Source organism: Rhodofomes roseus, assembly GCF_022264815.1.
Source record: "Rhodofomes roseus strain CIRM-BRFM 1785 chromosome Unknown C8Q71scaffold_11, whole genome shotgun sequence".
Taxonomy (NCBI): Eukaryota; Fungi; Basidiomycota; class Agaricomycetes; order Polyporales; family Fomitopsidaceae; genus Rhodofomes; species Rhodofomes roseus.
The window spans coordinates 1,092,621-1,120,470 of record NW_025952967.1 but is presented as its reverse complement, the minus strand read 5'-3'; the positions used below and the strand labels follow the sequence as shown (position 1 = coordinate 1,120,470).

At 56.0% G+C, this 27,850-nt stretch overlaps 9 protein-coding genes across 9 annotated transcripts; 4 read left to right on the top strand and 5 right to left on the bottom strand.

Annotated features, from left to right (window-relative positions):
• Positions 1–291: 291 nt before the first annotated feature.
• C8Q71DRAFT_708411 (uncharacterized protein) lies at positions 292–1,169 on the bottom strand (the record flags this gene model as incomplete). The annotated part of the gene is made up of 3 exons (XM_047920617.1): positions 292–467; positions 521–701; positions 795–1,169. Coding segments are annotated over 3 exons (732 nt in total), but the record flags the coding sequence as incomplete, so codon positions are not given.
• A 7,331-nt stretch (positions 1,170–8,500) lies between these two features.
• On the top strand, positions 8,501–8,836 carry C8Q71DRAFT_708430 (uncharacterized protein; the record flags this gene model as incomplete). Its single annotated transcript, XM_047920618.1, has 1 exon — positions 8,501–8,836. A coding segment is annotated over one exon (336 nt), but the record flags the coding sequence as incomplete, so codon positions are not given.
• Positions 8,837–10,592: 1,756 nt separating this feature from the next.
• Positions 10,593–11,101, bottom strand: C8Q71DRAFT_724189 (uncharacterized protein; the record flags this gene model as incomplete). Its single annotated transcript, XM_047921624.1, has 4 exons — positions 10,593–10,641; positions 10,710–10,739; positions 10,797–11,042; positions 11,085–11,101. 4 exons carry the CDS (start codon positions 11,099–11,101, stop codon positions 10,593–10,595), a joined length of 342 nt encoding a protein of 113 aa, XP_047778691.1.
• Positions 11,102–12,518: 1,417 nt separating this feature from the next.
• C8Q71DRAFT_858380 (GroES-like protein) lies at positions 12,519–13,808 on the bottom strand (the record flags this gene model as incomplete). The annotated part of the gene is made up of 5 exons (XM_047927512.1): positions 12,519–12,675; positions 12,726–13,014; positions 13,068–13,340; positions 13,398–13,530; positions 13,581–13,808. The coding sequence occupies 5 exons, from the start codon at positions 13,806–13,808 to the stop codon at positions 12,519–12,521; spliced, it is 1,080 nt and encodes a 359-aa protein (XP_047778690.1).
• A 1,838-nt stretch (positions 13,809–15,646) lies between these two features.
• On the top strand, positions 15,647–17,113 carry C8Q71DRAFT_82511 (uncharacterized protein). Its single transcript, XM_047926272.1, has 5 exons — positions 15,647–16,050; positions 16,107–16,320; positions 16,400–16,531; positions 16,586–16,652; positions 16,704–17,113. Exons 1-5 carry the CDS (start codon positions 16,018–16,020, stop codon positions 16,951–16,953), a joined length of 696 nt encoding a protein of 231 aa, XP_047778689.1. The 5' UTR covers positions 15,647–16,017; the 3' UTR covers positions 16,954–17,113.
• Positions 17,023–21,689, bottom strand: C8Q71DRAFT_82574 (cytochrome P450). Its single transcript, XM_047926286.1, has 23 exons — positions 21,463–21,689; positions 21,274–21,404; positions 21,177–21,210; positions 21,020–21,116; positions 20,871–20,957; positions 20,798–20,816; positions 20,581–20,731; positions 20,403–20,518; positions 20,320–20,341; positions 20,247–20,264; positions 20,049–20,183; positions 19,815–19,981; positions 19,699–19,752; positions 19,594–19,638; positions 19,174–19,537; positions 19,020–19,109; positions 18,685–18,953; positions 18,450–18,630; positions 18,347–18,398; positions 18,223–18,292; positions 17,422–18,173; positions 17,311–17,365; positions 17,023–17,245 (listed from the first exon to the last, which is right to left on the bottom strand). The coding sequence occupies exons 1-23, from the start codon at positions 21,596–21,598 to the stop codon at positions 17,093–17,095; spliced, it is 3,198 nt and encodes a 1,065-aa protein (XP_047778688.1). The 5' UTR covers positions 21,599–21,689; the 3' UTR covers positions 17,023–17,092.
• A 766-nt stretch (positions 21,690–22,455) lies between these two features.
• On the top strand, positions 22,456–23,376 carry C8Q71DRAFT_762421 (uncharacterized protein). Its single transcript, XM_047923918.1, has 2 exons — positions 22,456–23,077; positions 23,142–23,376. Exons 1-2 carry the CDS (start codon positions 22,838–22,840, stop codon positions 23,313–23,315), a joined length of 414 nt encoding a protein of 137 aa, XP_047778687.1. The 5' UTR covers positions 22,456–22,837; the 3' UTR covers positions 23,316–23,376.
• Positions 23,377–25,788, top strand: C8Q71DRAFT_762417 (uncharacterized protein). Its single transcript, XM_047923917.1, has 4 exons — positions 23,377–23,841; positions 24,230–24,420; positions 24,471–24,794; positions 24,868–25,788. The coding sequence occupies exons 1-4, from the start codon at positions 23,551–23,553 to the stop codon at positions 25,436–25,438; spliced, it is 1,377 nt and encodes a 458-aa protein (XP_047778686.1). The 5' UTR covers positions 23,377–23,550; the 3' UTR covers positions 25,439–25,788.
• Positions 25,789–26,096: 308 nt separating this feature from the next.
• On the bottom strand, positions 26,097–27,298 carry C8Q71DRAFT_82353 (uncharacterized protein). The gene is made up of 5 exons (XM_047926242.1): positions 27,234–27,298; positions 26,771–27,168; positions 26,429–26,662; positions 26,338–26,367; positions 26,097–26,281 (listed from the first exon to the last, which is right to left on the bottom strand). The coding sequence occupies exons 2-5, from the start codon at positions 26,926–26,928 to the stop codon at positions 26,233–26,235; spliced, it is 471 nt and encodes a 156-aa protein (XP_047778685.1). The 5' UTR covers positions 26,929–27,168; positions 27,234–27,298; the 3' UTR covers positions 26,097–26,232.
• Positions 27,299–27,850: the final 552 nt, after the last annotated feature.

Sequence of the window (27,850 nt, the reverse complement as noted above, 5' to 3'; positions counted from 1 at the left end):
GCGTGTCACTCAATGCTCACATCCGTTAGCTGTTAGCAAAAAGTGCATTTTGCTAACAGCCTGTGACGGCCGTTGACAGAGTTACTGAAGCCTGACGCGATTGGCAAACCATTATCATAGCTTAAAGACATATTACATTCTTCTATCTAACTATCGAAGTCTGCTCTTTAACCCGCATCATCCGCACCGACCACATACTGCTTGCCAGGCCCATAGGCTGCGATGATCCTATCCTCGTTCGTCTTGTAACACTGCCGGATCATCGCTCTGTAGTGCACACCGAGCACGTCGCTATTCCTCAACCCGGCGCTCTCGACCTGACTTGAGGATCGTCGTCAGATCCGAGATCGTCGAGGAGAGCTGATGCGAGATGTCCGAGAACGCGGCTTGTGCGTGTGCGGGGAGGGCCGTGGTTGTTGCACGCACTGGATGCAGCTCTGTGAGCATCGTGTTGGATAAGGTGTGCACTGGAAACGAGGGGTGGCAAGATATCGTGTCAGCCGCGCTTGGAGTGACTGACTCGGAAGAACCGGTGCGTACCTTTCGTTGGGCGGTGTCGTAGCTCGCGCGATTGTGGAGAGGTCGTGTGCTGTCTTGGAGGCACGCTTGACGAGCATGTTGTGTGTCTTGAGCTGGTTAAGTTGCCTTGTGGAGTACGTGCGCAGCTGGTCGGAGAGCTCCCTCGAGAGGGCGTAGGCGCGCTAGTACTGATACTTGGTCCCCGGGGACGCAGGCTCTGCAGTGCCGTTTGCAGAGGGGTGGATCCGGTGAACCGCGACTTAGAAGTAGTCGACAATGAGTGCGAAGCGCTGTAAAGGCCCGGGAGTCAGGCATGGCATGATTGCCGGTACATAGGAGATACGCATCTGGTCGATACCCTCTGCGACGTTCGCAACGAGGCTCTTCACCCGCGCCTCGATGGTCTTGTTCGCAAGGTCCTTCGCGTTGTTGCTGCGGGCCTTGAGGTCCTTGACGATGTCCTCCGGTGTCGTCTTGAACGGGTACGGGTACCTGCTCTCGACCGCACCGCACCAAGCCCAACATTGGCGTACTCGTCCGCGCAGAGAAGCAGTGGGGAGCAGCGGCGCGAAGCGGCGCCGGAGGGGCTCTGCGTACCCGAGCGCGGACTTGGACACGGTCGTGGCGGTGGTGTAGGGCTGGCAGGTGTACGTGATTGTTGGGCGCTGAGGGAGGACGAGACGAAAGTGTTGAACTTCAACTGTTTTAGGTGTTATCACACGGGATAGGACTTATCCTTACCCGTTATGGACTTATGTTCTACTATGCTACATATTACGTACATTCTTTTCGGATTTGATCCAGACCTGTAGCACATGATTAGATCTAGACCCTGATGGAACATTCCACCGCTTTCCATCATGTTCCAGCACATTCCTTGATTGCATCGTATTGCATCATTGAGCACATCGCTGTTCCAGTCCTTTCCATGACATTCCATTCATGGTGCAATATCGCCTCATCCTTGTGTATTCGCTCATTGCACCATATCGCTCCGTTATGACTCTACGCTGTTACGCTTACTGTACGATCATGTGATGGCTCTCTCATGTGTATATATACTGGGCTGGATACGCCCTAGAATGTAACGGTCTCTCCTCTCGTCTTAACGCCTCTGAGTCTTCCCTCTCAGCTCTTAAGAGATCTGTTGTAAGTCCTCCTTTACTACAGTGCTCTTTGTGCTTCTGTAGTATTCTTTTGTAGCCTTGCCTCAGGCTAGCCACAACACTCCTTGTTCATCAGGTTATGAGCCCTGGTCACTGACCAGCTCCCTGTACAGTGCGCACTACTGTTGTTTAAAAGTCCTACTTCTTCAAGGAGTAAGTTAGGCACCGTTTGCTGTCCTTTTGGACTGAGTTTGACGTCTCAAGGACACAGTGCCCAAGGCCTTGTCAGAGCGTCTCTCCAGGGTAGCTCGAAAGAGCGATTTTAAAGTTTATCCTCCGGCCAAACCTGAGAGAAAGGTTGGTCCGACGCCGACACTATCTACCTCTGATCTTCGGATCTAACGTTTTCTTGATCCCAGTCCCATCCGCTCCCAGTTCGCCCCACCTCTGCCTCCACCTCTGCACCTAAGCCTTTGGCTGAACGTCTCTCTGCGCCTCGTCCTCTCCCTGACTTCAAGCGAAAGTCCGCTGAAGACGCCAAGGGTATCCTTCTCAAGAAGGTACACGCCACTGCCGATCGTTTCCAAGCGATCTTCGACAAGAAACACCTCTTCGATCGTCTCGACGGCGAATCTCAGAAGGCTCTTCATCGTCTCGCCGACCAACTCAATTGGGTCGACGACAACATCGACAAGGTCTCTACCTGGTCGAAGGAGCAGCGCGAGAGAATTTCGTGGGCTTGCAAGCAGGTTGGGCGCGTCGAGTTTTCGACGGATACAGAGTCGCTTGCTCGTAGGTACCGCAAGGTAGCCAGGGAGCTTACGCTAGTCTCTGACGGCGGATATCTGGACTGGATCGCTTTGTAGAACTTTGGTCGGCGTACCAATACGTTTATATACCTGGAATATTAGTTTGTTAAGCATCACATTGTGGCTTCGTCTGAGCATCACTCGGACATCAGCGAACATAGTAGTGGTGAAACACCCTACGATTGTACCGGTCATCATCATCTATTTGATTATCAGGAAGTCTACGACTATCACTATCGTCCTGAGGAAGCTGAGTGGAACGCTTGCGACGAAAACCACTGTCCTCATCGTTACGACGTTCCTGATTACACACCGCCAGGTAACACTTGGGGTGGCATACCGGTTGCTTCCTGGCAGGAAGATTTTATATTCGCTAACTCGTTTTCGGAGGCATCTTCTCCTCCTGGTCCTGAACACGTTGCAAGGCTACCGTCGCCAAGCAGCACCGTTTACTCTCCTCTCACTCCCCTCTCTGAAGTTTCGTTTGAGGCTCCCCTAGAGCCAATTGTTTTTGAGTCCGAAGAATTTAACGAGTTTATTCTTCTGACAACCACCATGGGAGACGTCAAGCCCGACGCTATTCCCGTGCTTGCCCAAGCGTCTCAGTACGCTAATTGGTCGGCTGCCATGCGCGGCTACCTCACGTTTATAGAAGCCTGGCCTGCTATTGCTCCGGGTACCACCACAGATGCCAATTATGGCAAGATGAACTCCCGCGCTCAAGGTGTACTCCTGATGCGCACGGAGAGGAACATTCATCACCACCTCCTGAAGGAAGATGGGGAAACCCTGAAGACCGCAAAGGAGATGTGGGACGCCCTTAAAACGGCGTTTGGTACTCCGGATGCGGCCTATTCCTGGTCGCTGTTTTGCTCGCTCATCAAGTCGCCTGAAATGTCGGACTCTAAGCCCCTTCACGACCAGACGAACAAAATTGTAACTCGTCTGAAGGAAGTCGTTGCTGGAGGGATCAAGCTTGACGAGTCGACGCAGGCTCTGATTCTCCTGTCCAAGGTGCCGGAGACCTACCAGACCATGGTCTCTGCACTCATGGCGACCACGAAGTTGACCGATCTGAAGATCGAGACGGTCGTCAACAAAATCTTGGCCGAGGAATCTCTTCGACGGTCCGGCATGGGACAGTCCGCGTCGAAATCTTCGCAGATTAAGCGGAAGTCGAAGGTTCCCTGTCCGACTTGTGGAGGTCCTCACGGCGAGGAGAACTGTTGGACCAAGTACCCTCATCTGCGCCCCAAGGGCAATAAGTCGGGGGGAAAGGGCAAAGGCAAAGGCAAGGGCAAGGGTAAATCGGACTCGAATGGACATTCTTCGCATACGGTATCTACGTCAGATGGTGCTTCTTCTGGACAGTCGTCAAATGTTGTACAAGTAGATGCGAGCTCTGCGGGCTCCGCTCAATTGACTTCTTCTTTCTATGTTGCGGATCACTCCGCTGAGACTGAGGGAAAGATGACTGACTGGATAATGGATTCTGGTGCGTCTATGACGATCACAAATGATGTGTCTGATTTCTGGGACTACCACGAGTATCGTGTCCCTATCATTTTTAAGACGGCCGGAGCTGCTACCATAAAAGCACTTGGAGAAGGTACCATTAAGGGAGTTTGTTTGGTTAACGGAAGGCGAGTTCCAACGACGATTACGAACGTCGCCTATATTCCATATGCGTCTGGTCGTTTGTTTTCAACCGGATGTATTGAGAGGACGAACTATTGTTTGGTTCAAGGATCAGGACGGATGGTCATCTATGACCGCAAGTTTGAACATGGGCAAAAGACGCAGAACATCGGCAACGCCATCTTGCAGGCGGACTATATGCCGGTGAACAATTTGTATCTGCTGTTCTTGGAGATTTTGAGCCGCAAGTCCGCAAGGACTGTTTCATCGTCAGATTGGAAACTCTGGCATCGACGTTTAGGGCATCCTTCTAAGGAAGCTCTTGAGAAACTGCCTAGCCATACGAAAGGTGTTGATTCAATCGGAGACGAGGACAAGTCTCCGTGTGAAGGCTGTCAGTGGGGTAAATCACATCGTACCCCGTTCCCTCCATCGGACAAGAGAGCTTCCAGGCCTCTTGAACTTGTTCACACCGATGAAGATGGTCCTATGCGTACGGCCTCTGTGCCGAATGGTTTCAAATACTTCATATCTTTCTTGGATGACTATAGCAGTCTTGGACGTGCCTATTATCTTAAGCAGAAGTCTGAATCGCTCCGAGTGTTTGAGGATTTCAGGGCATGGGCTGAGAATGTTACCAAGGAAAAGATTAAAGTAGTACGCTCGGATCGTGGGGGGGAATACACTTCTGACGCTTTCACTGCCCGTCTTAAGTCATATGGTATTGAACACCAGAAGACGGTTGCCGGCTCACCTCAGCAAAATGGGAGAGCTGAACGTTGGAATCGCACCATCGTTGAGAAGGCTATGTCTATGCTACATCAAGCTGGACTAAGTCATGGTTTTTGGCAACTGGCAGTCGACACCGCGGTTCATATTTATAATCGCCAGCCTATGCGCCGCTTGAAGTGGCAATGCCCCATTACTCTCTGGGACGGCACAATCCCGGATGTTTCCTACTTTAGAGTTTTTGGGTGCAAGGTGTTTGTGCATGTGCCGAAAGAACAGAGATCTGGGAAGCTCGACAAGAAGGCAGTCGAGATGATCTTTGTTGGCTATGAGCAGGGTTCAAAGGGCTATCGTTTTTGGAACCCAGCCACTCGAGGGATTGTTGTGTCTCGTGATGTGACCTTCGATGAAGAGACGTTTCCGGCACGGAAAGATTTAGGCCATGACCCGAAGTCCCTGGGTCCGCCGCAGTTTGATCCTTCGGATTTGGAACCGGAGGATGTAGACAAACCTCTACCTGTACCTGTACCCGCAGACGACGAACCTGAAGAACCAGAAGATCAACCTGAGCCAGTGGGAGTAAATCCGCCTGAGCAGCCGCGTCCTGATCCTGTTCCTCCTCCTCAGCCTCAGTATCAAAGGCCTCGGAGAGATGGTGCTGGGAGAAATCCCGCTAGGAACAGAGACAACGTTTACGGAGATGAACCTCCAGCTTCAATTGATAAACGCACAGATACCCAAGGGAATCAGCGTCATGAAGCAGAAGTTTTGATGATGGCGCGCGCTGTTGCGGAAGCAAACCATGGTGTACCTCAGAGTCATTCTGAAGCCATGAAGTCTCCTGACAAACACAAATGGCATGGTGCGGAGAAGTCTGAGTACGACTCTCTGATCGAGAACAAGACATGGATTCTGGTTCCGCGACCTAAGAACAGAAAGGTCATTAAGAATCGTTGGGTTTATACGATCAAGCACGATGGTCGTTATAAGGCTCGTGTAGTAGCCAAGGGTTTCACCCAAGTTTGGGGTCAGGATTACCACGAGACCTTCTCCCCGGTTGCACGATTTGAGTCGGTGCGATACTTACTCGCGCACGCAGCCCTTGAGGATTGGGAGATTGAGTCGATGGACGTCAAGACAGCGTTTCTCAACGGTGATCTTGATGAGGAGATCTACATGGAACAACCTGAAGGCTGGGTTGTACCAGGCAAGGAGGACCACGTTTGTCTTCTCTTGAAGGCGATTTACGGACTTAAGCAGGCTTCACGCCAATGGAATGCTAAGATCCATACGTCTCTCCTAGGGCTTGGTTTTACGCGCACCTATTCGGATGCAGGTGTATACGTTTATACCCGTGAATCTGGAGATCACACTTGTGTCGTCATTCTATATGTCGACGACTTGTTGCTCTTGGGCGACTCTAAGCCCTTCATTGACTCGGTCAAAGAGCGCTTGTCGCGTGAATACCAGATGACGGATTTAGGAGCAGTCCAACGTTTCCTAGGTCTTAGAATACGTCGAGAGCGTTCTACACGCAAGCTCTTCGTGGACCAGGAAGACTATTTGGAGACTGTCCTAGAACGTTTTGGCATGAGCAACTGCAAAGAAGCTCGTACACCATTGCCAGCAGGCGCAAACTTGCTGAGCAGTACTGAGACTGCTACCGAAGAGTTTAGGACGAAGTACCAGAGCATTATTGGCAGTATCATGTACGCCATGCTAGGTACCAGGCCAGACATCGCTTTTGCGGTCACGCGATTGGCCAAGTTTTCTTCAAACCCATCTAAGGAGCATATGCGTTTGGCTTTCTATGTTCTGCGCTACTTGCAAGGAACGAAGCGTTTTGCACTCTGTTATGATGGCGGCAGTAACTCTGGTCTGATTGCCTACTCAGACTCAGATTGGGCCGAAGACCGCGACGATAGGCATTCGACAAGCGGCTTCATCTTCATGATGGCCAATTGTGTCATTTCCTGGGCGTCAAGACGTCAGCCGACTGTTTCTCTGTCTTCTACTGAAGCAGAATACAAGGCCGCCTCAGACACTTGTCGTCAGATGGCTTGGCTTCGTCATTTTGGCGAGGAGCTTGGAGACAACATGTCAAGTCCTACTCCTCTATGTCTAGACAACCAAGGAAGTATCTTCCTTTCGGTGAATCCTGTTGTGGACCGCCGAACCAAGCACATAGAGATCAGATATCACTATATACGCGAATTCTACGAGCGTGGTGAAACTGAAATCTATTTCGTCGCGAGCGAAGACCAGCTTGCAGACTGTTTGACCAAGAACGTTCCTCTCAAAGCTATTGAGAAGTTCAGGTCGTCTTCTGGCATGCTTGTAGCATCTTGAACAAGTGGGAGTGTTGAACTTCAACTGTTTTAGGTGTTATCACACGGGATAGGACTTATCCTTACCCGTTATGGACTTATGTTCTACTATGCTACATATTACGTACATTCTTTTCGGATTTGATCCAGACCTGTAGCACATGATTAGATCTAGACCCTGATGGAACATTCCACCGCTTTCCATCATGTTCCAGCACATTCCTTGATTGCATCGTATTGCATCATTGAGCACATCGCTGTTCCAGTCCTTTCCATGACATTCCATTCATGGTGCAATATCGCCTCATCCTTGTGTATTCGCTCATTGCACCATATCGCTCCGTTATGACTCTACGCTGTTACGCTTACTGTACGATCATGTGATGGCTCTCTCATGTGTATATATACTGGGCTGGATACGCCCTAGAATGTAACGGTCTCTCCTCTCGTCTTAACGCCTCTGAGTCTTCCCTCTCAGCTCTTAAGAGATCTGTTGTAAGTCCTCCTTTACTACAGTGCTCTTTGTGCTTCTGTAGTATTCTTTTGTAGCCTTGCCTCAGGCTAGCCACAACACTCCTTGTTCATCAGAAAGGGATGGACACGACGCGCGAGATGATGGTGAGCTGGGGCGTGCGGGTCGTCTCCTGAGTTGCTGCATCATCGTGAGCGATGTTGACCAGAGTGTAGGTAGTGTAGAGTGCGATGAGGGTAACAGCCGCGACAGGCCGTGCGAGCGCTCCCGCGGTTTAGGGCAAGCACCGGTTGCACTTGACACGAGTGCGTCGCGCCCTCCCTCGTAGCGCAACACACCAAGCACCCATCCTCTCCTTATATCTCTACCGACGCCTGATAATTGCCCGCTGCACACCTCGCTCTCCCGTCTGCACGCACGCTTTCTGACGACGCCCGCTTTCTGACGACGCCCGCTTTCTGACGACGCCCGCTCGCTCTCTGCTCCTGCATGCATGCATGTTGCCAGCACGACCCATAATGTGCGCGCACCCCCATCGCCGATCCTCTCACCCACTGACGCATGCCTCAATTATAGCATCACGGACGTCCTGGCCACACTCACTTCCCCGACCGAAGCATACTACTCATCTGACTGGGCCCTTCAACACCATATCAGACCGCAGCACTTCACGACCCATCATCACTGCACACCGTGTCCGCCTCCACCTCCTTCCAGCCCGCCTTCGCAGCGCAGCAGCCCTCCCCGCGCGCCCTCCATATAGCCACTGCCGTGGCAGGCGCACACGCACCCGAGCCCGAGGAACAGACCGCCCGCCCCTTGCACTCGCGCGGGCAGCACGGGCTGCTTGCGGACGCGGAGGGGGATCCCTCGCACAGCGAGCATGGCTCGGACGCCGCTGCGCTTGTGTTCCGGTTCGAGGTGTTTGGCCAGCCGGTGCGGAATTTGAAGAACTTCGAGGAGGGCGTGTTCAGTGGCCTCCTCAAGCCAGGCATGGACGCGTGTCTTGAGGAGCCCAAGGTGAGCACCGTTAGTGTGTCAATGCGCCAAGCCCCGCCACAACACCGCCCTCAAGACGACCACAAGGTAGTGCGCCTTCTCCGCGCATCTCGCAACCGCCTGGCCCGGTTGGTGTGCCTCGGACAGGCGAAGAATGCCGCACCCGCGTCTGCACTCAAGGCGAGCCTGAGCAACACGGACACCCGGTCTCTCACGCCGCACAAACGCGCTTCTTGAAAAACGGCGAGCCCATCGGGCATGAAGCACACACGCCAGCTGCACCGAAGCTGGAGATGCACCTGCACGCGCCGCAGTTCTACAAACCCGGGTAGGAACCGTTCTCGGAGGAGGAGGGAGGAGGGACACTACCAACTCCGCCGGTGAGTATACACCCGCACACAACCCGTACCTGCTTCGGCGGGTCTTTACCTGGGCGGGTGCGTTTGTTAGGTTTATTAGTTATACACACAGTACCAGTACACAATGTGTAGCATACACGGAAATGAGATCTATTGCCAGAGCATTGAGCACGGAATCGGAAAAATGGGAGCCACAGCAGTGACGCTTGCTAACGCGCTGACGGTTGTGTGAACTGTTATGGCTACGTAACGACTATCTAGCGACGCGATCGCCGCATCTTCCCAACCTTCTAAAATGCGACGGGTCTTGCTAACGAGTGACACGCTGACACTATGTAAAATCGGAATTTTAGCAACCGTTACGGCCCGTCACAGCCCGTAACCGAAATCAGAGAAGTTCTGATGACCTCCATCAAGCGAAAACGCAACACATCGACAGCGGGACAAGTATCTCATGTACGATGATCTTCGATAACCGTTCCAACGACCCGAATAGTTCCGCACAGTTATCCGATTATTCATGCTTGGAGGAGAGTGGCGTTGATTGTACGTGAATAGCTAATATCCCGGGAGAAAGGTGCACGGCGGTGGCATACCAAGGTAGTAATTCTGGGTTGTGCCAATCATGGACCGATATCGAGGACATCATCTGAACTAGTAGACGGATCGACTGGCTTGGACAATGAGGATACATCTGTAACGACGGTATTGTAGAACTGCTGAAGTAGCCGTAGGACGAAATATCGATGGAGCGTGACATATACCCTGTTGTATTGTGATACCGAGCGCGAGAGGGACGTGTGAGCTACCTGCGTACTACAATGTAAGCGAGTGAACGATACTTCCCGAGTCGGGCACTGATCGGACGGTGTCTTTGTGTGTGAAAGAGGAGCAGAAGAGTCTGGACGAAGTCGTTGATCACTCATCGATCAGCAGCCTGCAGAGTAGGCGCATCTACCTACCCATCTCATGGACACCACGCTCCAAAACAAGGTCACTTTCTTGGAGGCCCTCCGAGTCATTCGATGTGCGAGTCGAGCGGATCCTGTGCATCGGTCTCCGACGTGAACGTGATGAACACGAGCGTGGTGTCTATGTATGCATGAGACATTTGCGGACAGGCTCGAGAAATCTGACCCGTAGCCATTCAAGTCGGTGTCAATACTAGCCATGGCCAGGCGATCTGTGGAGGTCGAGTATAAGGCGTGAGACATCACTGGAGAGGAGGGTCGTGAGAGAAGGATAATGGGCGAGCGGGCTTGGGGACGGAGCGGATGAGACGAACATAGCGGCCCATGCGCTTATGACGATGATATATTGCAACACCAGGAGAAGGTCAGTCACGGCGTCCGAGGTGAGGCGAGTATAAGTCGGCACGAACGGCAGACCGGCGCGCATGGCCTATGGTGTTCAAAAATGGCAACAGAGTCACAATTGAACGATTTGGTGACGGCGACGAGTAGCGGTGAACAGATTGGCATACTATGTAAGCGGCGCTGCGCAGCAAGTCCATGCAATCTGTATCTGTGTATCAGTTACCGTAGCCCACCTGATTCTCGGAGTAGAATCAGACTTACTCGGAAATCTACTCTGCCCTAGCTCTGCCTCGAGCTCCACTAACAGACTATCCTTTACTACGGAAGGTAGAACGATGAAGATTGAGCATAAACGATGGTCGCATTTCTGTGATAGTACAATGCTAGTCAGTTCCACCGTGACTTCAGACCTACAGTTGGCCGAGAGACACTTACGTCGCGTTCACTGCGTTCAAGACGTATTCTCTGTCACATCGGCGTTGTCAACGGCAGCTTCAGAGAACCAGCGGAGGTATAGCTCACCCAGTACTGACGTCGGGCAGCGCGAATGTCACCGAGCCGGCGGAGGTCTCAACAACCGCGACGAGCGCATAGCTTCTCTGCGAGATATCGAAAGCTTGCAGCGTCAAGGTGAAATTAGCGGGATCTCCGGGCTGGGACTGCCAGCCCTCGGTGACCGTCTCCCCTGGTGTCCAGCCGTCAGGCGGGGGCGCATCGAGCCCAAGCGCGTTTGCGGCCGACACAGCCATGAGCAACGAGCTAAACGGGCTGAGCGTAAGTAATCGAAGACTTGAGCCAGACGTTACGCACCCGAGGATGAGCTTCATTTTGCGCGAGAAGAGAGAACTAGAAGGTCCGGGTCAGTACGTGTTGTAGTTTGATGTTCGACCCGCATAATCGAGCTCTCTTAAATACGCACAAGCCTGGCGTTCCAGTAGTTGGCGACTTGAGTCCGGCGTGGGCGAGAGGACGTCAAGAACGTTTGATGTGAGGTGATCTGAGCACCGCCTCGATAGCAGACAGAATCCTGTTGCCGCGGTGATTCCGTTCGACAGTGGTCGTAGTCGCACGGGCGAGAGGCCGCCTGAGACCGCGCGAACCTCGACCCTGCTGGCACTGATGGCAGTATACTATCTACAGTACCAGAGCTGAATGGAGCCTTGAAACACTTGTATCCGCAACTTGCTGACCTGCATTGAGATACGATACAACCATTAGCTGGCGGAACACAACCAGCAGCCGCCAAAAGCAGCACCAGTCTCAGTTCCTTCGGGACGACGTCGGTTGAATGGTACCGTCGGCGTCACCCGTACGTAGGTCCGTCATTCTAGTAGCGGAAGCATACTCCACACTACAGGGCTCACTTACATGCCTCTCTGTCGGGTGGACAGCTCGCGACTATAGCATATAGTCCGACAACATGGAAGTTACTAACCTCAGGTGGAGCATGTTGGGATATCTGGGTCGCTGACGGATTTCCTTCAAGTTGTGTGACTGCCAATTAGTCAGAATTCGGCAGAAGCTGCATAGTAGTTTGTCGCACATATCACCAGCCCACAAACTTTTGACAGAACGCTCGTCTTGGACGCATCCGAGGTCGTGCGCTAGCTCGGACTCGGAGGAGGCCAGCGCGCGCTTTCTCCGCAACGCCTCTTGAACCACTCGGTGTCCTCGAAGCCCGGACCGGCAGCCTTGTGATGTTCTTCAAATGCGCAGTGCGGCTGGATCGCCGTAGCATCGTTACGCAACAGGGAAACTTGACCAGGATGTGGATCACATTGAAAGTGAACCGCGCTGCGTCCGCGCAATCGACTCTACGAACGGCTAAGACGCCGTCACGGTCACGTGGCAGGCCCCGCGAGCGTGACAATGACATCACGCGCCTGGTCGGCGCTTATGAGCGGTTGAGCCTGCGCAGCTTGAGCTGGCCCACAGTGGCGAAGTCAATGTAGCTTATGCGCAACCACAGTACAGTAACATGAGTCGTGCACCTTGCAGTACTCAATCCAGCCAAGGTAGAGACAATGAGGCTTCTCATTAGTTCGTTACATTTAAGCAATGTGTACAGCGCGCCGTACGTAGGCTATTCTTACGGATTGAATACTACTACAACATTGAAGGTCATGCCAGCCATTCTAGTATACACCTACTCGTACAGCGTCTTCTTTTTAGGCCGCGCAATCGGAGAGGAGGGATGGAGGGGGGTGGATATCAGAGGGGGTGCCACGCGGCAGGTGTGCGCATCTACTCGCGTATCTTAAGGACAATGCGGCCGACGATCTCGCCCTTCTCGAGGCTCTCGTACGTCTCGAGGAGCGAGTCGAGATTGCGGGTCTCGTAGTAGCACTTGACCTTGCCGCGGGCGGCGATGTCGAGCGCCTCGCGCGCGTCCTGACGGTTGCTGCAAGCCATCAGCGGCCGTCAGTACCTACAGCGGAGGGAGTAGCTTACCCAACGTAGGAGCCGTAGATGCTGATGCTCTTCGTAACGGTGAAGAAGATGTCCGCGCTGAGGGAGGCGTGTGCGGGGAGGCCGACGACCATGAGGTTCCCGCCGAGGCGGAGGTAGTCGACGGCCTGCGCGTACGCGGAGCTGTTCGCGGCGGTGACGATCGCGGCGTGCGGGCCCTGCCCGTCCGTCGCCGCGCGGATGTCCGCGACGATGTCCTTGCTCTCGCGGAAGTCGACCCACGCCTCCGCGCCGAGCTTCTTCACGAGCTCGCGCTTCTCCGCGCCCGTATCTAGAGCGAGCCGTTAGCCTTGCGCGCGTGAGGGTGGGGTGGACGGGACGCACCGACGGCGAGGACGCGGAGGCCCATGGCGGTCGCGTACTGGACGGCAAGGTGGCCGAGGCCTCCGCCGGCACCCGGGATGGCGACCCAGTCGCCGATGTGGGTGTGCGAGTACTTGAGGGCGCGGTAGACGGTGACGCCGGCGCAGAGGATGGAGGCGGCCTCGTACGAGTCGAGGGCGTCGGGGATGGGGGTGACATGGCTCGTCCAGGAGACAACGTACTGCTGGAACGTGCCGTCGGTCGTGAACCCGCTCAGCTGCTGGTTCGGGCAGCCTGTGCGGGTGGCGGTCAGCGCTTAGTCGATGCGGGGGAGGTGACGTCATGGCTCACTCTGCTCAAGGCCCTTCCTGCAGAGCTCGCAGTCGAGGCACGAGTACGCGAGCCATTTGATCCCGACGCGGTCCCCGAGCTTCACGGGCGGGCTCTGCGTGTGCTCGCCGATGGCGACGACGGTGCCGACACCCTGCGGCGGACGCCAGTCAGCGGTGGTGGACCAGGAAGCAGGAGACTCACCTCGTGGCCACCAATCAGGGGAAGCTTGGCCTTGAGCGGCCAGTCGCCCTTGCGCGCATGCAGGTCGGTGTGGCAGACACCGGTGCACTCGAGGCGGACGAGGCACTCGCCCGGTGCGAGGTCCTTGGGCTGGCGGACGGGGTGGTCGGGGACAATCTTGAGAGGGGAGTCGGGGCCTTCGACGATCGCCGCCTTCTGCGTCTTCGGGATCTCGAACTGGGGAGACATGGCAGCTGATGTCGAGTAGAGGCGAGCGGTGGGAGAAGAGAAGTGTTGATTGGAGTGAGGCGGTTGGAGGAGTTGATGGAGAAGGGGGCTCGTATATATACTGGCCGTGTCGGGTCGGGCCGCGTGCAGAGAGGAGGTGTGGGGAGGAGCGAGGGGGACGGCGAGTGCGCGAGTGGCTGTCCGCGATGGACTTGCTGAGCCCGCTTCCGGCCGGCCTGGAGTAGTGCAACGCGCTGCCCGCGGCGACCTGGGCGTCCGTCCAGCCCACAAGACCCGCCTCCGGAGCATCGTCAGTCGAACGTAGCCTGGTCTTCCGAGCGTTCTGGAGCCTGTCTCCGCGCGTGAGATGCACGAGTGTCCTAGGAAGGCGTGGACCTGCCTGATGACCCTTATGGCCGCTTTTGTACTGCATACAGGGCACCGGCCATTCTGGACGCGCCATATCAACTACGCTCGCGTCTGGCTCGCGGTGGCGGCGGCGGATGCAGCGAGGGCAGTCGAGCCGCGGCCCAGCGGTCTGCGCGAAGTCGAGTCGCGTCTCGCCCATATTAGGCAACTCACGTATTGGCTCGCGCGTCCGCTGATCCTCTCCCACTGCAGAGCCTCCTCGCTCCTCTCCCTTGGCCACCAGCTTAACCAGCTTAGACTCGTTTGCAGAGCTCACAGGGTGTTCGCGACGAGGTCCAGTGCGCTCCCGCTTGCTTAGCTGCCCAGCGTTCGGAATATGTCGGCGCACCACAGCCTGTGGTCCGACTTCTAGTGCCCTTGTGCGGATTGTCTCCCCCTGACGCGTACGTCGCCCAATTGCTCCATATAGTGACGAGTATTCCGTGGGCATTCGACTCAGGTACGCTTTATTTGACGACTTACACGTTTGCGGCGTGTTCCTTATCAATTAGAGTCTGCTTCCGCCGACGAGCTGCATTGGCAATATTTACAAATTCAGAGCTGGTATCGCGGCTCGTGTCCCAGTTCACATCATCTATACCTCGAGTCTCAACATGAGTAGAATGAAGAACGACTAAAAAGAGACGTATACGCCGAGCCTTTTCGATTCTTCGCGTGCCCCTCGAAACCAGTACTACTACTCGCGCTGGGGCATTGCCAATGCAAGAGGACAAGGGACCACGTCTGTCTGAGGCATTTTCAAACGACGAATGCCTCATCGATATCCGCACCTTCCCACCCAATCCTCGCGCCGTGCCTCCGCATCCCATACAGTATCACAATCCGTAATTTCACGCAGCTTCTGTTATCCATCGACGCCCTTCTGCGCCGTGCCACCGGGCGCCCCCTCCTCTCTGCACCAGGCTTCGAAGGACGGAGACGTCGTGCCCGGGGGGACACGGGACGGTCGCTCGAGCCTGCTGACCAGATCCAAGAGCGTACTCACTCCTACTTAGTGTGCTCGAGGATGCGCATGCGGAGGAAATGGGCGCTGTGCTCGCGAGCTCCACCAGGGCGTCCGAGGTCGCCCGGGGCCGGGACTGCCTTGCGAAGAGACGGAGCACCGCGTTCTCGAGACAGAAGGGAACGAGTTCGCCCGCGAAGGGCTGAGCTAGGATCTGCCTGAACTACGATCCTAAATTTGCTCCACAGGCGAGCGTCATCATAGGTGTGCGTACACGGCGTCGCGTCGGGACCCGGACAGCACAGTATGTGGGGAGCGCAGGTTGAACGGAATGCTGATGAGGCCTGTGTTTTCCGCGTAAGTACTCGATGCGTACTTTGTACTTCGTACATAGCGTTCCTGCCAGATCAATTGGTCTATGTCAAACTGGCGTTGGACACATGTATATGTGTCTACCACGTGGTTCTTTCGAGCATGAGTATATTACTATATAACTCGCGCGCCAAGGGCGATCGATCATCGCTATTTGTAGGAGGAGGAGGAGGAGGAATTCATTGACCACTGCGCGATCCTCAGGAGGAGCTGGTCCAGCCACCGCACGCGGCGCGTATCGACTCACCTTGACGGCGACAGCGCTTGGACAGCGCTCACTACTAGTACTACACTGTGTTACTAGTACTACACTGTGTAGTACACTACCCGATCGCTACTACTCTTACGTACACCGCGTACGACGGCCCCCATGCCGCCGACAATCGAGTCGACCTGGTCCACGTGCTCCCGCCCTCCCGAGCCCACCGACGGCCACCAGTACACGTACAGGCTCGAGCCACGGCAACATCTCGTCCGCGCTCTGCAATGGACCATGCAGCCGCTATATCTCCTGAAGTGGTACGTCTGCTCGAGGAGCCATGCTTTGCTGCACGCATCTGATGCTATGGGGGCAGATTATGAATGCTCCTTGTGACGTGGGCGCCCTGGTTGGCGGTTCCTTTGCAGCGAACGATGCCGAGAGCGATATGCGACTCAGATATGACTTGGCTGACCCCGCATGCATTACCAGTGCCAGGGATTGCTGGGCCCCCGTGGGTGTGGAAGACGCAAGTGCTCTTATGCTCTCCGCTCGCACTCCCGGCCAAGGCGGCCACGACTTCATGTTAAGTGCGTGCGGTTTACGATACGTTTCTGCCACACCATGCATCACACTGCAGCGGGTTTTGTTGACATCGGTGTCTCACAGCGCCGTCGCTTTTATCTTCCGTAGAGAGTAATGCAAGCTGTTCAGACGACAAGGAAGAGGGAGAAATAAGTGACGATGAAGAAGACGTCCGACAGTCTGGGACTGAGCAGCCGGTTGCTAAGGTGTTGCATGGTAAGGTTCATTGTGTCTTACATGTTTGTCACTCATCTAGAAAGCGATGAGCAGGCTTTCCCTATCACATGAATGTGAACAAGCAACAGCAATTAAACATTGCAAGTCCTTTCTATCCCTTGTGAGCATGTTGTCCTCGTGTATAGACTCCTTCACACCTTGTCTCGCCCAGTGCTACATCCCATGATGGGATGCCGCAAAGTTCCAGCAGCACAACGCTTCCTCCACTTCCTTCCGCGAATAAGCCTAACAAACGGAGGCGGACGGGAGCGGGATCCATGGAGCGGTTCAGACAGCGCCGCAAGATCAAATTGAAAGATAGCGACAAGAAAGAGCGGCGGCGGCTTGCGCGTCTGCAGGACCGCCTTGCGGCTGCTGGGACGACGGTGACCGTGCTCTCCGAGTCTGTGGACATGATTTAGGGTATGATATACATAACACTGCACTCTATATAGAACACCGGAATCCGTAGAGATGGCATGCGAAGCACCTACCATAGGCTGCACGCAATGGCCATGCGGCGCCGGTTGAAACGTTGACGTGCAACATGCTACTGTCAGGTTACTCGAAGATGTCCGTGGCATACCTCCCCCGGATCGCGCGCTGGAACATCTCGTCGGCCGCCGTGTCATCGAGGTTCTGCGCCTCCTTAATGACTTTGGTCAAGACCTCTTTGATGCCCTGCGCGATCTTGCGAGACCCGCAGGTGTAGAACTAATACATTCAACGACCACGATTAGCTTCAGATCTCCCGGTGTGTAATGTCATCGAGAGCTGACCTTAGCCTGGGCGTTGTACGCCTCCCGGACCTCCTCGCGGTCGAGCCACGCACGGCTATTAAGAACACAGTCAGCCCTTGCTTCACGAAAGTGAGATACCCGAATACTGACTCATGCACGTATCTGCATCCCTTCGACTCTTCCGTAGCCCTCGAGAACGCCGGCCTCACGTCCACAATGCCCAGCTCCTGCCACTCCTTCAGGTCCGTCTCCCCATACAGGAAGTCCTCGCCAGGCCTCCTGCATCCAAAGAACAACAGACTCTTCGCGACCTCTCGCCCCGCCTTCCGCTGCATCGCGCGCTCCTGCAAGAATCCGCGCATCGGCGCGAGCCCCGAGCCCGCCGCGAAAAGGACCATCGGCACGGCAGGGTCCGTAGGCGGGTGGAACGCCGCGCTGCTCGCGCGCACAGCGAGCTGCACGCGGTCGCCCTGCCTTAGGCCCGCAAGGAACGTCGACGCCACGCCGAGGAACGGGTCCTTGCGCCCCGCGCGCGAAGGCGCGTCTACCACGCTCACGGTAAGGGTCACGTGCGACGGGTTCCAGAGCGGCGAGGACGAGATGGAGTACTGCCGGATGCGCATGGCGGGGAGCATCTGGAGGTAGGTCGGGAAGGGCAAGCCGAGCGCGGGGTGGTCCTCGAGGATGTCGAGCACGCTGAGGCGCGCGTTGAGGACCTTGTCGGTGTAGGCGGCGGAGAGCGCCTGGAGCGCCTCGGCGGGCGCGTTTTCTGCTGATTGGAGGATGCGCAGGTCGCGCGTGGTCGCGGGCTGCGAGAGCTCGACGTATCCGGACAGAAGGGTTTGGACGGTGATGGGGCGGTCGACTGGGAGGGGCGTGGGCCCACTGGAAGACAGGACAATCTGCATGCAAGTGAGATGGGGTTGTGGAAGACGAAAATAAGGATCAAACCTCCTGCTCTGGAGACAGCCCAAATCGAGCGATAACCCTGTGCACGTCTCGCGGTGGGTTTGAGGGCAGACTAATCAACGTACACATGAGCATGACCGGACACTGACAATACGATGACACTCACATGGCGAGGTAGTCGCCAGCCCTATACGACATGCCCTCTGGCAACTCAAACTCTACAGACGCAGTCAGAAATGAGGAATTGTGACGCACAAGAGTCAACATACCAATATGCCTCTTCGTAGGAGCCTCCGGCAGAGTGAGCAGCGTGTTCTCCACAACCGTACCAAGCGCAGCATCCGGCTGACGCAAGGCCGAAGCTCGATACGTGCCCTCATCCACCGTCTTCACCTCCAATCCACCCACAAGGCCAGCCTCCGCATCCTCTACCGCAGCAGTCCCATACTCCTACGCGCTCATCAGCAAACACGTCCTACCTTCCGAATGCACCTGACAGCGCACCTTAGCCAGCGTCTCCCACAATCCTGCCTCCCACTCATCAAACGTCTCGAAGAACTCTCCCGCACTCGCATCACCCGCCCCGCACGCTACGAGCCTCCGCGCGCCTCGCTCCTCCAGGCGGGCGTCGATCACCGTGGGGATGCGCTGGTACGTCTGCACCCAGTCGCGGTTCCCACAGCCGAAGACAGCGAAGCGCACGTTCGCGAGCTCGGAGCCCTTAAGGTTGGAGAGCCAGTCGACGAAGTGTGCGGCGTTGTCTGCGGGCTCACCTGGCAGCGGCAGAGAACGTTAGAGTTGAGTGAAGTGTAGGGTGAACAGGGCAAGCGGGGACGAACCCTCGAAGGACGCGGTGATGATCACGACGGGGCCGTCTGTGGGGAGCTTGCCTGCAAATGAGTCGAGCGTGCCCATACTCGCGCGGAAACCTGTATGAGGGACATCAATTATTACTGTCCGCGCACAACAATACGTCACGGAACACACACGCACCCCTCGCAGCAGCATCATTCACCACCCTCTGCGCAAACGTCTCGCTCGTCCCCGTATTCGAGCCATACAGCACATACACCGGCTGCTTCGCGCCTGCACTCCCGCTCCGCTCCACCGCTGCCTGCCCCGGCACCTTCGACCCGCCGCGTCCCTGGAGGAACGCCGACCCGCGGGTGGTGATGGGGCGCGCGACGGGGTGGCCCCTGTCCTTGCGGGGCGCGACGCGGATGCGGAAGTCCTTCGGCTTGATCGTGAGCGTCTGCTTGATGGCGAGCTCGTACGACGGGTCGTCCATCATCACGTCGAACCGCTGGAAAATGAGCGCCGTGATCAGCAGCATTTCTTGCAGCGCGAAAGCGCGGCCCTGTGTACGTGTGGAGAGTCAGCGATGGTGACCGACGTGGGGGAGAGGAGGCGTACGATGCAGGCACGCATGCCGAAGCCGAAGGGCTGCCAGGCGTTTGACTAGGGAGAACGGGGATGAGCCTGAGTGTACTCTGAGCCTACAAACGACACATCACCTACAGGCAGCGCCTCGAACTTGCCACCCAGCATCCGCTCCGGGTTGAACTCCTCCGCCTGTACATACACGGCGTCAGCACGGTCCCAATATGATCGCGCTCATCAGGCGGCGAACGCACATCTTCGCCCCAGACCTTGGGGTCCCTAAGTGCCTGCGCCGTGAGGACGGCGACAGTCTGCCCCTTCTTGACGGCATACTTGCCCCCGCCGATCGTGGTGTCCTCCGACGCCTCGACGCTGCGCATCGGCGCCGCGGGGCCCATGCGCAGCGACTCGCGGAGACACGCTGCATTACACGAGCCGCCAGGTCAGCGGTATTCTGGAAAGCGCGACATATATGGGTATGGGCGCACCGTTGAGGTACGGCAGCTTGTGGAGGTCCCCGACTTGTGGGGGCTCGTCGCCGAGGACTTCGTCGAGCTCTTCGCGGAGCTTGCGCATGACCTCGGGCTTCTTGAGGATGAAGTACATAGAGAAGGAGAGGGTCGCTTCGTGTCCGCGTCCCGCCCGTCAGTATACATGGCACCCAGCATTGGAATGGATAGACGTACATGAGGTAGTCTCGTGTCCTATAAAAATGATTAGTTCCGTGGGGAGGACAGACTCGGAGGGAACGTAGCGTACCGGCGATGAGGAACGTGAGGAGCTGTGTTGGAGTGAGTCATGACGCGCATATATCCGGCGCATACTGGCAGCTCTGTACGTACATTATTCTTGATATTTTCATCGGACAGACTCTTCCCTGTCTTCGGGTCCTTGCCCAACAACATCCGATTCAGCAGGTCGTTCTTATCGGTCGGGTTCGCCTTCCGATCCGCAATAACTAGGTCACAAAGCACAGTCAGCACGAGCGTAGTAGATGCCATAGAAGCCGGACGCGCGCACTTTCGTTGGCGAGGTCCGCCATGGTCTTGATGTCCTGCTCGTACTTGGCGTTGTAGCCCAACATATTTGTCACGAGCGACGGCCGGAAGGCGCGCTGCCCAGACTCGACGAGGAAGTCTACCATTGCCTCGACGAAAGGCGGGCTCGAGTCCTATATGGATGCAGCAGCGTATACGATATCAGTGCTCGGAGACATCCACTGAGCGTCAGCACAGACCCTGTAGAACGAGTTCAATCTGGACCATAGTTAGCGAAGGTGCTGAAGGGAGGGACTGCTATGTGCGATTTACCTGTAAGACATGGAGCAGAGGGCGATTGTGTCGAAGGTGAGCCGGGTGAAATCCTCGGCAGGGTTAATGGCTACGCTTGGACCGAAGCTGAGGCGCTCATTGAATGAAATTCAGACTGCAAGAGGTTTAGAGATGATGCGCCAACTGACCGTTCCCACTTCAAGACGAGTTGCTCCGCGATGTCGTACATGTCGTCGAACATCTCTCGGACAGCTGCTGTTCCAAATGCAGGCATGAGGAGGCGGTCTAACGAGAGCTGTGTTGTGAGGAACGTCTGGCAGCTGATGAGAGTAACGCTGAGCTTACGAGCCAGCTCCCAGTTCTCTTCGCCTGGTTGAGCCTGGACAGATGTGTATCCTGAGCACAATACACAGTACGCGTACGGCGTGGGGACATCACTCACAGTGAACAGGCCATCCCCCACACCATTCCTCACTTGCGCGAGAGCACCACCGGTGGGGTTCTTGACGAACCGCTTGTCGTCGCAGATATCAGTCATGAGCTCATACGTACTGACCACGAGAAGTGACCGGGCTATACGCGTCCGCTTTCAGTCCTCCCTGTGTTCCCGTCATGTATAGCACACACTCACAGAACTGCAGCAACTCATAGACCTCTCCATACTGCTTCGAGAGCAGGATGAAGGAGCGTAGCGGCACCTCCTTCTCGATCTGGGTAACATGGCCGAAGAATGGTAGGGATGGCGGACAAGGAATCGGCGTGGTCATGTTGGCCACAGTTAACGAAGTGTCGTCCGGTCCAACTGTGCAGAGAGATTCGACCGTATCGTCGTCACTGCAAGTGTGCCCGGGCCGTACAGATATAGGCCATCGCACGGGCTGTGTCCGGCTGTTGCACCATGCGCGACTCTTCCATCCGAGTCTGTGCGCAGGTTTGCCCGTGATATTCCATGTATGATGCCGCGAATGAGTGGTCGCGGAGTCTGTTGGGATGCGAAAGCCGACGGCGACGATGCCATTGCCAACGCTCGCCCGCTGCGCTGGGACTGGCGTGCCTGCTCACCTGGACGGGCAGAAAGCGCCGGTCGCCGAGGCCTTTGTCGACGTGCGGAAACAATGAGGGAATGAGGCTGATCTCAACGGCCAGCGGGTCCGAGCAGGATCAATTGAATCACCGGTGCGATCAGAGGTGCATGCCCAATGTATGCCCGTCCATTGCCCGAGAGTGCCCGTCGCCATGCTGTTTCCAAGTCCGGGCTTCACGGACACCGAGTTATATAAAACGGTCGCCGTGATACTCACTAAGTTCCCGTGTTCACGAGAGAGTGGTGAGCAAGTGGTGAGCGCGTTGGACGCTTGGCACACGCGGTCGGATGCGTCGAAGACCTCTGACCGACAACTTGAACTGGACGGAAGTCACTTCTTTTCTTGCTTGCTCGACTCGCCCATCATGCCAATTGATCTTGAACCTCGAAGTGCACACTCGACTGTATCTCGTTCGTCTGCAGTGCCGGAACTGGAAGAGGAGACTCGAAGTAGGCGAAATTTTTGACAATGAGTCTGACAGTGACAGTGAGAAGAGCGCGTCGCTAGTGTCAGTGATCGCCGAGAAATGCCAGTGGCTGGTAGATCTGAGATTCATCTCAGATATAATCGGTTGCATTGTGGCTGCTACCCGATGTCTCCCGGGCCGGTGTGACGGACTACAGGCTCTTTCCAGCTTCGAATACTGTATGCCGCCGTACGCCTTCACTCGCCAATACTTATTTCTCCTGAGCGAGGCAAATATTGCTACTGCTAGCTGGCGGTCGGTAGCGCGGCTGATACATGGGCGTTGACTTGGTTAGGCAAGAACCTAGTATATATGCAGATGAAGAGCCCACGTAGGCTCGCGCTCCGCCTCGGCGACGCGTCCGTTGTAAAGATATGCAAGTAGACTCTCTTCAAGGTGACGAGCTGCGCATTGCGAAGTCACCAGACGGGAGGTGATTGACTCCGCGAGCATGGATGTCGCAACTCAGCTTAGTCTTCAAATTCATCCTCGTCGTCCTCCCCATCCTCCTCCTGCTAAGCGGTAAGTGCTTGCTAAACGACGACGTCACGCGGGCATATGAGCACCATTTGACGTCCTCAGACGCGAATGTTGACGCTGGGCAGAACTTGTTGAGCAGTTTGTATACCGGACTGTGTGACTCACTTCCACGAGACTACCCTGTTGTGTGTAGCTTCCGAAGCTGTATCGATTCACTGCCTCCATGTGAGCCGGATAACTCGCAATTGAGTGATGGTCGAATGGATGCGCGTTACGAACCGGTTTCAGCTCAGAGATGCGGCAGCATGGATTCACGCCACCGCTGAGATCCTGCAGCTGACGGCCTCCTTCCCCACTGCCCAGCCCTCCGTTGGAGTCAACGACACAGAGACCACATTGACACGGACGAATCGATGTGACAAACGAGCAGAACTGGAAGAGCAGAATTCGTGAGAAGAGATGGAGGAAGAGGTGCATCAGAAACCCATGCGGAGCGGGAGCAGCACGTCGGTGTGGCGTCGCGCGAACTAGCCAACGTCTCCCGCAATAACCGAGCTGGGCATCACCTCCCTCCTTCCTTTCACCCACGACGCCCATTGCCAACGCGCCGGCTGTCTATCTCTGTCGACGAATCTCAGTGTCGTGCACTGACGGCGCACTACGTATCAGTCTGTCAGTCTATCAACATATGCCCCGCGGGCTGGCGCTCTACGCCCTTGTGGCGTCCATAGGCCTCCCCCGCTCGACGTCCGTGTCTGCGTACTCCTGGTCCTTCACAAACACCCCGCAGCAATGCCAGAACATATCACTGTCACTGACTGGCTCGGGAACAGGGCCGTACTCTGTGTTGGTCATTCCGTTTGGCCCGTCACCGCTCGCGAACAATACAGAGGTCCGAAGGATATTTGAGGTGCAGTTCAGTGGGACGGAGACGAGTTTTCAATTGGCGTACCCGGAGGATTCGCAGTTTGTCGCAGTGGTGAGTCCTCCTTCCAGTTTGGCATAGTGGTTGTGGGTGAGCGTGGCGAGGGCATCCGCCGATCTGCTATATACTGCGGCAAAGTACGCAGCGACTACGCAAGAGTCAAGTGGGCCGCAATCCATTGCATTAATATGGCGGATGCACCGACAATATATATGCGGAAACGGCAGATGACCGCAGCTCCGGCCTCAGGCGGCCTGTCAGTCGTGGTGGAGCATCCCTATCTGCTGCCCACGCAGGGACATCTCGGCCGCAGCCTGCCTGAGCGCAGCGGTCGGCCTGCATCCGCGTTAGGCATAACATCTCTATACCACCCGCGCATCTCAGTTGCCGACTGCCGTACATACATGACACAATGGCCAACTGAATACCCTTCTCTATACAGGTGAGCGATAGCACGGGCTTCGGCTCGGGCGGGACGAGTGTAGCTGCGACAGTACAGTCAAGTAGCGATTCAAGCTGCTACAACCCCGCGCAAGAGGTGTCACCAGAATTCGCGTTCAGTATCGTGCCCGCGAACCAGATCGTGGAGTGTTCGCCGACAAGGATATGGTGGGATCCTGCAAATGTGCAAGGGTGCGTGTCGACTCTCCGCTGAAGTCCTCCAACATCTAACATCCCGCCAGGACACCAAGCTTCCAAGGCATCATTCCGGGCGGGCAGTCCTTCTCCATCCCGGAGTCAAGCTTCTCCACCGTAGCCGAACAGGGTTATGGCTTCACCTGGACGCCGTCCGTGCGCATCGGAACGACCGTCCTGCTTGTCGGTGGCGACAACCGTGGTGCGGGCACAGGCGGGTCTGGCCTCTATATCGTCTCGCAGGGGCCCTCACAAGACTGCTTAAATACAAACTCGCCGAGCTCGACGCCCGGCAGCCCTGCGGGAGGTAGCTACCCCACCAGTACAAACGGCGCAGGAACGGGCGGGACTGGATCGGGCTCTTCCAGCGGGTGAGCTTTCCTCTCATTGTACCATCGCACGCACACGCTGACTGGGCTGACCCGTTCTTCGCCGACACTGCAGCCACAGCAACACCGGCGCAATCGTCGGCGGGGTAGTCGGCGGAGTCGTCGGGTTCCTCCTCGCACTCGCCCTCGTCGGGCTTCTCCTCTGGCGCCGGCGGCGCAACCAGCCCAAAGCGCGCCGCGTCGACCTGCTCCAAGCCAACTCGGACGAAGATGGGGTCGGGGTCGGGGTCGGGGTCGGCGGCGGCGATCAGCTCCCGCGGTACTACGAGCCCGAGCCGTTCCTCCTGCCCGAGCCCGAGCCCTCCGTCACGACACAGCAGATGTCCGAGTTCGGCGGCGGGCGCAGGGCGAGCGGGAGCACCGCGGGCTTCCTCGCGGCGGGCGCGGGCAGGCCCGGGACGCCCTCGTCGACGACGCGCACGGGCAAGAGTGCGGCGCAGCCGAGCTTGAGGCCGGTGAATATCGTGCAGCACGAGGACGCGGGTCCGCCGCCGGGCGAGGACGACGAGGACGAGGAGCCGGAGACGGTCGAGCTCCCGCCGGCGTACACGAACTTGAAGAACGCGTCACGGCCCAGGGAGGAGGGCGCCACGCACGAGGAGTCCCCGCCGCCGGTGGAGGCGTAAAACCGGTGAGGGGTTGGCGGGTTGGTGTGGACTGGACTGGCGCTTACTGTATCATCGTTGCCTTTGTGCGCCGATATCCTAATGGCTTCTCGCATCGCGCGTCATTTCCGTTTCTTGCATTGCGTTTATGAACCGGATGGAATGGAACGCTCTGGTGCATGCCTACTTATATACCTTCGTTTTCTGCGCGTCTCCTGAGCCCGACTCGAGGACTGTCTTTTACGTGCTGTTGTTTGCGTCTCCGCGTCTTATATCTTGGTATTATTCCCTCGTTCGCAGGTACTGCCTGCCAATTTGCGTTGTATTGCTAGCTTGTTGGAATGAATGACAAGCGACGATCATGCATACTACTCGTTCAGCCTGCCTTCCCACTGTAACAAACGTATCCACGCCGCCGGACACAGTACTCCTCGGGCACGTCGTTCGACTGCCAGCGGGAATACGCAGTACGCTGCGGATGCGCTATGTATTCCGACACTGGTGCATGTGTCCTCTTCTGAATCATGGCGTGTGATTTGCATGGGATGCAACTTGAAGTGCGGTGACGGTCGTGCGAGTACACTGCCTGCATGAGCATCAACATGACACTGTCCGAACCTTACGGAATTATCTCAGCGCAAAGTCAAAACCTCGCTTCCTGGGGCCTACAGCCGTATGGTGTGTTTTTAGTTTTTGTTCAAAAAGCATCCAACTGATATTGCACTGTCTTTCGCAAAGGTACGTCACAGCATTAAGGAGCAAGTCTCAAGGTCCGCCCCAGCTCTCCTCGGAGCCTGACAGAAACATACTCCCTACTACGAAATGTAGAACGGTACTGTCTGAGCGTAAATGACATTCTCGTCTCTGTACAAAGAACGCAGTCATTTCACAAGGTAGATAACAGGGGGAGAGACACTAACGTCACGTTCACCGCGTTCAAGACGTACTCCCTGTCATACCAACGTCGTCAATGGTAGCTTCATAAAAGCCCTAGACGGACGGACAACTCACCCAGCTTTTACGTCGGGCAGCGCGAATGTCACCGAGCTAGCAGAAGTCTCAACAATTGCGACGAGGGCATAACTTTGCTCCGAATCGTAGGCTTGCAGCGTCAAGGTGAACCTAGCAGGATCACCAGACTGGGATTGCCAGCGCTGGGTGACCGTCTCCCCCGGTGCCCAGCCGGAAGGCGGGGGTCCATAGAGCAGAAGCGCGTTTGCGGCGGATACAGCCAGGAATAACGAGCTGCATGAAATAAGCATACGCAATCGGACGTCTCTGGTGGAGACGTTACACACCTGAGAAAGAGCTTCATTTTGTGCGCGAGGATAGAAGGCCTGGGTCTGCTCTTACCTGGTACTCGACCTACTTTGACCTCTCTTATATACATGCCGGCCTAGGACTCGAGAGTAGGTGAGATGAGTCCGGCGTGTGTAGGACGTCAAGGACGCTTGATGTGAGATGATGAGCGCCACCCAGATGGGCAGCCGAGCCCTTTTCACCGCCGCCATAATACCGTTCGACAGTAGCGATAGTCACACGTTGGAGAGGCCGCCTGAGACCGCGGAAGCCTCGATCCTGTTGGCAGCTTCAGAATTGAGTGGTCCTTGTGTCCTGTCCACAGCCGCATTGAGATACGGCACGGACGGTGGCTAGCGGACGTCACGACTGCCCAGGAGATCAGCATTCAAGAAAAATGTTATGCACTGTATGGAGGATCACCGGTGTCAATCACTTTGGGACGGCAAATACTAGTAAGTCTGTCAAAGAATCAAAATTCGGCGAGAAGGTCCAAGGTAGTGAGACACATACCGACCTAATTACTAGTGCCATATCGGTGAGTTCATCCTGGTGCTTCCGCAACGCGCAGCTCGTCGCCTTGAAGAGAGTCTACTTGCATACTTGCACGCGTCGTCGATGCGGAGCGCGAGCCTACGTTGGCTCTTCATCTGCATAGCTTCTTGTCTACCCAGTTCAACGCCCGTTCAAGACCTATCAGACCGCCCTCCTCCTCTCAAGAAGGTCGCGTTCAAGGTCTGCCTAGGGGAGACTATTCATAGTTCTGTTAGTCTAAGTACAGTGTTCGAAGCTGGAAAGAGCCTCGTTGAATCAAAGCTCGGTTGCCGAGTGGTACGTCTTTGCTCTGTTACAGTGCTGCAAGTGCTGCTAGACCTGCGACCTCTTCATCACTCCACAGATGTATTCTCCCGGGTAGCGTGTGGAGACCTATCGAACCTGTCAGCCGTAGCGAGTATGGTCGAGTTCGGGTCCAGCATGCGATCGTCGCTAGTCCCCCGCAAGGTCCAGCCGTCTCTCCTCGAGTCCCCACGGTGCTCTGAATCCTGAGTGGTCAAAGCCAGCGCGTCTTGTTCACGCCTGATTGTGCGCAGAACGAAGACGAGGGGACGGAATGTATGCGAGAGGCTCGTCGAT